At 39.5% G+C, this 9,778-nt stretch overlaps 1 protein-coding gene across 2 annotated transcripts in view; it reads left to right on the top strand.

Annotated features, from left to right (window-relative positions):
• The first annotated feature begins 1,716 nt into the window (after positions 1–1,716).
• PGGT1B (protein geranylgeranyltransferase type I subunit beta) overlaps positions 1,717–9,778 on the top strand; it is a 49,491-nt gene continuing 41,429 nt past the window's right edge. For both annotated transcript variants that reach the window (XM_021717213.1, XM_008067298.1), the window contains exon 1: positions 1,717–1,885. In XM_021717213.1, the coding sequence (XP_021572888.1) occupies positions 1,746–1,885 (140 nt within the window). In that variant the 5' untranslated portion in view covers positions 1,717–1,745. The remainder of the gene's footprint in view (positions 1,886–9,778) is intronic.

Genomic DNA, 9,778 nt, shown 5'->3' with positions numbered 1-9,778 from the left:
TTCTAGGTGAATCTGAGATAAATGAGAACTTTATATGGATCCTTTATATACAGGATATAGGTTTATGGAAGAGATATTACATAAACATTTCTTATACTGGTTTAAAAAGTACATTAATAAGAAATTTAGGAAAAACCACTACAGAAGAAATGTTGTAAATGTTATAAAGCACCCATAATTCCAGGGAAACTTTTTCCAAAAATATACCAAAAATAGTTTAAATATATATTTTAAAAGGTACAGACAAATAGGGCATAGTGACATTACAAATATTTTCCTGTATTTCTACACAATTCAAACATTGTGTAATGGCTAAATAATATCTAATTATATAGATGCTCTCATTCTTACTCTGTCATGCCTATGCCAAAAATATTGAATGGTTAAAATCACTCATGAAAAGGCTTTTATACTGATGCAGGAGTATGCCTCCTATGTTACATCTCTCAGTGAGTCCAGCATAGCAAGTTTTCCCTCTAGATATGGATCAGATTGCTGGTCCTTGAGCTGAGGATTAAATGAAGTATTTTTTGGACCATATTGATTAGAATTAATTTTCTGAGCATGTATAGAGTGTTCATAGTTGATTGTAGTAAGTTAAATATGTGTGCTATGCCTCCACTTTGAACATCTTCAGGCATATGAGGGTATGAGAGAGAGACCTTAATTGTAATAATAGATAAAACTCTTCCATACTGGGCATATCTGAAGGGTAGAGGCTGTGAGCTCTCTATTTGTAGGAAAGCACCGAGGTCAGCCCTCTGTCTATACCAGGCTATATATTAATACAGTATTTGTTATAGACATGCAGGAATATCTGTAAGTAGTTACTAGTACCAAAAATTATTAAAGGAAAAAATATTATTTGGTTAGGATTAACTCCAGCCCACAGGGTACATTTTTTAACAAGTAAAATCATACCCAAACTTCTATTAGTTAAACTGATTACAAAAAAGCCTAGTTTAGGCCCGAACCTTATGTAGATTTTTTGCCCCCTCAAGAATGCCTTATGAACCTTTAAACGGAATAGGATATGGCTGAAGCAACTTAAGTCTGTTTTTGGAAAAAAAGAACTACAAGCACGTTATTTCATTTTTTAGCGTAGGTAGTTGGAGAACCTATTTTGCTGTTGCAAAATAATGCAACATTGATTCCTGATAACACATTGACTCAAGCAGAGTAAAATCTGTAAGATTTGTAAGAAAATGATTCAAGTAGTCTCACGTATGAATATGTATGTTGCGTGTGTTGCATATATACATATACAGTTTCGATTCAGTAGTTTAGTTTCCCTATCCATTCAGCTTAAGACTGTGGCCCTCCCAAAACACGTCTGTTAGCAAATTTATACTGATCCATCCCCATTTTCATACATATCACCCTCACTTTCCTTCGGGCCAGAGTTCCCTGAAATCGAACTTAATGCTGTTGCCCTTGCTCTTCCAAATATCGGACAAGGATGAAAGTTCTTACGGAGGGATCTGTGAGCAGGATTTTATAAGGCCTTTGAGGTGTTCCCAAACCTCTGGAGTTTAGGGTAGAAAAGGTTGGGTCTTGAGCTAGCTAGGTGGAAATCGAAGAGAAAACGCGCGGCAGAAGACCCCCAGAGCTAGGACGAGGTTTCAATCGCCAGCTAACACAGCGATATACTCCTTCCTACTGGCACCGGGTCACCCCTGGGGGACTTTGGTGCACAACGCAAGCAGCTGCTTCCGGGTCGCGCCGAACGTCGCTTCCGGAGCAGCATGGCGGCCACTGAGGACGAGAGGCTGGTAGGGAGCGTTGAGGGAGAGCGGCTGGATTTTCTGCGGGACCGGCACGTGCGGTTCTTCCAGCGCTGCCTCCAGGTCTTGCCGGAGCGCTATTCTTCGCTCGAGACCAGCAGGTAAGACCGGGCCCCAGCGGAAAGGCGCAGCAGAGTTGGTCCGCATACTGGGCGCCCGAAGGGGGCTGTGCCGCCTCCCACCTGGCTCTGACCGTTCTTGCCTTTTCTGGCGGGGCCGTGGTCACCCTCATTCCCTGAGCGACAGTGGGCTCTGGAAAGCTGTGAGTCGAGGGCTGTGGAATCTCCAGTCTCCTCCTTTTTACTTCCTCTCCCGAGCCCTGTGAGTCACTTTGCTTCATTACTTTTGAATGTAAAAGAAAAAAGACAAAGCGTCTGTCATATTTTATTTATTTTTATTTATTTCTATTTTTGAGTAGGAGTCTCAGTCTGTCGCCCAGACCATAGTGCAGTGGCACGCTCACGGCCACCGCTGCCTCGATCTGCTGGGCTCAGGTGATCGATACTTCTACCTCATCCCAGGTAGCTGGAACTACAGGCATGCGCCATCACGCCTGGCTATTTTTTTTTGTTGATTATTGTAGAGATAAGGTCTCGCCAGGTTGCTCAGGCTGGTCTCGAACCCGTGGGCTCAGGCAGTCCTCTCACCTCGGCCTCCCAAAGTGCTGGAATTATAGGCGTGAGCCACCTCGCCTGGCTTCGTTTGTCGTATTTTAAGTAAATATTCCTGTGTTTTCCTTTTCTCTGTAAAGTCATTAATGCCATAAAGGTATTAATTGAATGCCTGAATGGTGTTTGATGTGTAGGAGCCACAGAGAGCCTCTGAGGTCTGAGTAGAAATTTACCTTTCAGGAATTATAAATCTAATGGTAGGCAAGAGAGTTGTGGTGTTGCGTGAAGCAGCCTGTTTAAAGTGTATTGCAATAGCCGAGGAGTGTGCTTTGGCGGAGGCTAAGATACTATTTTTCACAGTAGAAGTCTGGGAATGAGAAGAATGAAGTGGTGAGACGATCTTCTCCGTGGTGAACTGATGCTTCAAAGCTGCCTGCAACTGGATTAGAGGAAACAGCAGATTATTTTTGCTCTGATCTCTTCTCGCGTTTTCTGAACTCTGAGCTTCTCATGTGTTTTGAATACTGTGAGACTGGGTTAGTCTGGGGAGTTTTATAAATAGCACACGTGGCCAAGAAATATATTTATTATGGTAGGTGCTGGAGTAGGCTGAACAAGACAAGCAATCATTTTCAGAGTTTTTTGCTATATGTTAGTGTAGGGTTCATTGAGAGTACTGTATGTAGAAAGGGGATGGACCTAGTCCAGGTTTTGTTAGAGTCCTTCCTTAATCATCCTTTCCAAAGGAATCACTTCCAGTCACCACCTGACAGTATATGTTTATTGGTTTATTTGTTTAGTGTTTTTATTTTACACTGTATTGTAAACTTTGTGACAATACTTGTCTGTCTTGTTTACCTCTATAGCACCAGGGCTAGGCTGCCCAATATGGTAGCCACTAACCACATTTGACTGTTTAACTTGAATTAATTACATCAAATGAACAATTCAGTTCTCATGTTTGCAGTAGCCACCACATTTCAAGTACTCTGTTGCCGTATTGGCCAATGGCTATTTCTTTATATTTCAACATTTGCACCATTTCTGAAAGCCCTTTTAGACAGCTCTTCACTAGGACCTTGAATGGTATCTGGCACTGAGAAAATAATTGTTGAATACTGTGAGCTGAATCCTGAAGGATGACCAGGTTCTTACACAAGAAAGAGGGAAACATCATTTATATTCTTTCCTCCATTCATAAATATTGATTGACTAGTAGGGCCCATACCTTCACCAAAATTAAAATTTCCAAAACTCAATCCACTGATTGTAGTGATGGGGGAGGTTAAAAAATGTGGATATGGCTCAGCCTGTAATCCCAGTACTTTGGGGGCCAAGGCGAGAGGATTGCCTGAGCCCGGAGAGGATTGCTTTGAGACCAGCGTGGGAAACTTGGTGAAACCTTGTCTCTACAATAAATCACAAAAACTAGCTGTACTCGATGGTGTGCGTCTGTAGTTCCAGACACTTGGAAGAGTGAGGCAGAAGGATTGCCTAAATCCAGCAGGTCGAGGCTGCGGTGGCTGAGTGTGCGACTGCACTCCAGCCTGGGTGACAAGAGTGAGACTCTAACTCAAAAAAAAAAGTTGATAAAATCATGTTTATATCTTATGGGGATTGATTTTGTGTGAATTCAAAACATTTGGGTAAAAATCTTCTTATTTTTGTTGTTGATACATAATAATTGTACATGTTTCGGGTACAAGTGATATTTTGATACATGCATACAATGTGTACATCCTGTTGTTCCTGTTGTTGAAATTGTTAAAACAGTTGAACTTTGCTTGCAGCTGTGGAAGATGTGTGATTGTATTTTCAAAATGCCAATGCGTTTGATCTGTAAAATTCCAACTTGGACAAAACCATATAGGCTAATGCATGTTGGCATTAAACTGTAATTTTGTTCACAGCGTAAATAGAACAGCAAAAATTGACTAAGCAACTCATTTAATAATTGGTTTAATAATTGAGTCTAATCATAAGATCTACACCAGAAATTACATACTGCATAATTGATATATAACACCTTGATTCATTGGCTAAGCAAGATTAATTATATCCTTTTTATATCTAGTGCTTGTCACTTGAATAGAACTTAAATCATTTTTGGTTTTCTTATGGCTTACTTAATAGCCACATTTAAGAAAATGGCACGTTATCAGTTTTCATAGTGATTTTAAGTTTTTCTCTTTCCGAATTCACAGTCTTTCCTTAATTTAGCATTAAGTTCTTTTGTGGTGCTTGTGATTCATAACTGACTTTAAGATGCTTGTGAAGAAGCTCTAACCTCTTAAACAAAAGTGATTGGTTACAATTTTTACTGATAATACAATTTGATGACAAAAAATTCATTGGCTAAGTCACAATTCTTATCCCATATTGCAGTTAAATTCCACAAGCATTTGTAGCATGTCTACCATGCATCTGGGTACAGGAATACTGTGTTAGACACAGGTGTTAGATTCAGGTGTTCCTTCATTTCTTTTACCAATAAATATGAAAAAACTGACTCTTAAGAAGACAAACACTTGAATAGATACTTATAAATTTCTTGACCCACCATTTTGGCAAAGGTATCCCATTTTCCTGTTTCTTTTAGTCTGATAAATAAGAATAATTTTTATTTTTCTAATGACAGTGGCTTTCTGAAAATAAAAAGTATTTTGTTTCATCTAAGGTTTTTTCCATTAAACTTCTGAAAAGTAAGTTAATTGAGTTACCAGTTAACTCAAGTGAATATTAAACCCTAGATTGTGAACTTTGTCAATTAACAGGTTTCTTTTTATAATGAGTAGTTTAGAGGGCATTTTGTGGTTACGGCTTATAATTGCCATTTGTATTTGGGTAATAGAAATTAGAGTAGGCTTTTTTGTTGAGACACAAAATAGTGACCATTTTCTAATGTTATTTTTACCAATCCAGCTGTTCTAGAAGAAGGGTTTAGGCAATTAATTTTTATTTCACAAGGTACTTACAATCTCCTTAGTCTTTCCTTTCTCATGTGCTTCTATTTTCCCCTATGTGTGTTGTAACCTCTCTGCTGCCTCCTTTCTGCTACTACTTTGTCCTTTCATTTCCTTCCTTACCTGAGTATATCACAGTCTAGCAGTGTATCTTTCAAAGTGTGGTAGTGGGAGGCCCTTAATTAGTGACTTCCGGATACTTTAAAAAATACCTGGGCCTCTTCCCAGATCTGCTGCATTGTATTCTCTGCATGGGACTAGGAGTCTGCATTATAACAAGCATCCCAGGTGGTTCTGATGGGCCCTTAAGTATGAGACTGTTTGCATGATAGGAGAAGCAAATACGCAGTTATTACAGCAATGCTTTCTAACTCTAATGTGCATGTGAGTCACTTAGGGATTTTGTTAAAATGCAGATTCTGATTGCAGAAATATGAGTGGGATCTGAGGTGCTGCGTTTCTGACAAGCTTCCAGGTGATTCTGATACTACAGATCCCATGACTACAAACGTGATTGTGATAATCACAGGGTATTATGCAAGCACCTAACTAGCTCAACTTGAAGAGAGACAGGAACTCTGAAAAGGCTTCTTGCAAGAAGTAATTCCAGAACTGTATCTTAAAGAATGTATTTTGTTCTGTTTTTGCAACTAGACAATAAGAAATTAAGGCAGAATAATGAGATTTCAGCAGAGAACGTCAATCAACTGTCCAATAGTGGTTCAAAATATAAGGCGGGGTGTGGTAGGAATTTAGTCAGAAGAGGTAGAAATGAGTCAGATCATGGAAAACTTTGTGTGTCTTGTCAAGAAACTTGAATTTGATATCGTGTAAATGTTGGCAATTTACCAATCAGTAGATCTTCATGGTTAGTTATGCATTTCTGAGTAGTCATTAGATTTGAGATTGATCTTTGTATTAGATGGGTGTTAGGAATAACTCAAACACACTCAAAAGTGCTTTTTTCCCCTATTCTCTCACTAAACAACACAACAGTCGACACAGAAGACTTCTGTGACTCCTATATATGTGGGATTTCTCCCTAACAGTAAGCAAGCAAACAGTTGTGTAGCACACACCAACTGGGTGTCTTCCAATTAAATTCTGGCACTATCTACCTGGAGATTGCATCAGATCCCACAGGTTGAGGGCTTGGTGCCCAAGAGCTCCCCCTTCAGACATCAGTCACAAATCTAGTCCTATGGAAGTTCTGACTCATTGGCTTCAAGTTAGGGTTCTCAGAACACCTATTTGAGTTTAGTTAATTTGCTAGAGCTGCTTACAGAACTCTGGGAAACATGTTTACCAATATATTACAAGTGATATTTTAAAGGATACAAATAAAGAGATGTGAAAGGTGAGGTATGGAGGAAGGTTCACAGAGCTTCCATGCGCTCCCTGAGCATGCCACCCTTCAGGAACCTCCTGTTGTTCAGCTTTCCACAATGTCCCCAAACTCTGCTATCTTTGGCCTCTTATGGAGACTTCATTGGATAGACATGATTGGCAACCATGTAGAAATGTAACTGAATGAAAAGGATATAATCTAAACCCATCAAAGCCTGTCCAGATTCTTCTTGGCTTCTCTGTGTAGCATTTCTTCCTCAGAGTATGGGGCAGGATCCCTTCTGGATTGAGGGTCTTATGACCCCACAGTCAGATTAAATTCTGGCCTTGGGCAGGTGAGAGGAGGGCAGGAGAAGGTCAGGAGAGATTCTGTTTACTGTAACAAGGGCTGTGAGAGTTATGAGCAGGAACTGTGGACAAAAACGTGTGTGTGTGTGTGTGTGTGTGTGTGTGTGTGTGTGTGTGTGTGTGTGTGTGTGTGTGTGTGTGTGTGTGGTAAGATCACAGTGGGACAGGACCAGGACCACCAGGAAGACCAATTAGGAAGCCGTTGCAGCAGTTCAGTATAGAGATGGTAGGGCAGTGGAAGTAGGGATAGAAAAGAGAGAATGAAGAAGAAGGAGTTGGTTATTTCAGGATTGGAACTACCATCTGGTCTAGAGAATGAGAGGCAAAAGGAGCAGGTTTAGAAAGGAAGAAGATGATTTCTGTAATTGTACTTAACATATAACATGCTTAAGCTTAGGAAGCTTTATTTCTGTCATGACACCTAGTCTATAGTAGATGTTCAGTAGATGTTTCTTACTGAATAATTACCATAGTAGAAAACATTATGATAATATAACAGTATATCTATTATGGTAGTAGATGTTTTACAAGTCAGATAACTCCAAAGATGTGTGACTGTACTATAAGCATTTACCAGATGAGTCAGCCATTGAAAAATATTATAAGTTAAGAATAACACTTAAAATTCTGGAATTCATGCAGTTTTTCAGTCATCCATTCCAAAGTCTTTATTGGGGCATCTATGTGGTAGTATTTTAACTTTATGATTAATTTTTATGTATCCTCTAAGGGTGTCTTTTCATTGGCATGTTTATTTTATTTGTGTTCCTATTTCCTAGCATAGCTGCCTGTTTATAATTTTAGAACTCTGCAGTATAATTTAGCCAAAGTCCCACTTGAGATATAGGCAAGAATGTAGTCCATTGTTAAAGGAAGGGATTGTGTTAAAGGAAGGGCAAGTGATCCAAAGTTTGCAAATCTAGTCAACTCCTATAAACCAGTGTTTCTAATATATTTCCAAATTATCACCGACTGCTGTAGCCTAACAGTACACTACTCACACATCTCATATTAGTATGTCTAAATTCTTGTTTTCACTCCCCAGATTGCAGGCTGTTTTTTGTTCCTTGGGTTTTTTGTTTTTTCTTATTGTTGTTTTGTTGTTGTTGTTCTTATTTAATAATCATTGTTATGTGTGTACACTTCCCAGATTGCAGTCTGTTTTTTATTCCTTGGGTTTTGGTTCTTATTTATTCCTCATTTGTGTGTGTGTGTGTGTGTGTGTGTGTGTGTGTGTGTGTGTTATGTGTTCACTGCTCCTTAAGCCTGGAATATCTGAGATCTTTCATTGACATTTAGGCTACCCCCTCCATCTGTGAGTTGATCTATTAGTAAAGCAACTTGATTTAGAGGGGGAAAATGTTACTTTTTCAACCCTGTAAGAATAACTTTTTATATGTATTGTTCAGAGTAGGAGAAAGAGGGGCAGGAAGACATGGCTTACTTCTTAGGCTACAGACACGGAGATTCAGTTATAGGGAAAAGAAGAAGGGAAGAAGGGACAGATGTTCTCCAAAAGAAGTCGTAAAGTAAAAATAACTTTATTGGCTTGATTTTAGATGCTTATATTGGCATAATACACCTGTACTGAGTCAGATTGTCCAGCAGTTTATACCCTAAGTAGCAGTCATCTGGGCACCATAAAATCCTCCATTATTTCTCTTGGAGGCCCACAGCCCCAAATTCCTATTTCTTATGGCTTGTTTAATTCTCTCCCTCAAAGTTTTAGGACTATTTGAGAACTCTGGTGTGATTGGAAAAGACATGCTTTCCTAGCCAGTCTTAGAGGGAAGCAAGGCTTTTGCCCCAAAGTGACTTCTGTCAACCAGCCATTGCTGGGCACTTCTGTTGGGTCCTCACTTTATAAACAAGCTATTAATCATAACTGTGCTAATCCTATACACCTTACAGTCTCAACCTAAGTCTTACAATTGTCAGTTGAAAATACTGGACTTTCATGAGCGCTTAATAAGTATGTAAGATTTGAAAATACTTTATTGCCACATGACTGATTTCTTGTATTTGATACTTGCTTATAAATGAGAAGCATTCATATCCAGGAGCAAGTAACATGATAAACAGATCATTCAGGTAACATATATACATAATAGTATGTCTTTAGAGCAGAGTTCCAAGTGCCCAGACCCTACCTTCTACCCAGATATTCCAATTTAATTGTGAAGTAAAGTAAAATTTAATTGTGACCTCGACCTCTCATAGGTTTTGTTGATGGTGTTTTAGTCTTTGTTTTTTTTGTTTTTGTTTGTGTTTTTTTGAGTCAGAATCTCACCCTGTTGCCCAGGCTGGAGGGCAATGGCATGCTCACGACCACCATAGCCTCAACCTCCTGGGCTCAGGCAATTCTTCTACCTCAGCCTTCCAAGTAGCTGGAACCACAGGCATACGCCACCACTCCCGGCTAATTTTTCTTGATTTATTGTAGAGATGCGGTCTCGCCAAGTTGCCTAGGCTGGTCTCGAACCCGTGGTGGGCTCAGGCAGTCCTCTCACCTCAGCCTTCCAAAGTACTGGGATTATAGTCGTGAGCCACCACCCACTGCGCCTGGCCTTAGTCTTTGTTTTTAAGCTGATTCTTAGGTGCAGTCAGGTTTGAGAGGCATCAGTGAGGAGAATAGTGGGAATCACATAGATACAAAATACAAACTTTGTTTTATACACAAAATTATTAAAATAGTGTGTATAAGTGATGTGTATAAGCTATAAAT

This window comes from Carlito syrichta, unplaced genomic scaffold (genome assembly GCF_000164805.1).
Source record: "Carlito syrichta isolate Samal-C Ts95f unplaced genomic scaffold, Tarsius_syrichta-2.0.1 Scaffold309472, whole genome shotgun sequence".
In the NCBI taxonomy this organism is placed as follows: domain Eukaryota; kingdom Metazoa; phylum Chordata; class Mammalia; order Primates; family Tarsiidae; genus Carlito; species Carlito syrichta.
Note: the sequence above shows the minus strand (reverse complement) of the source record. Positions and strands in the feature narration are given on the sequence as shown.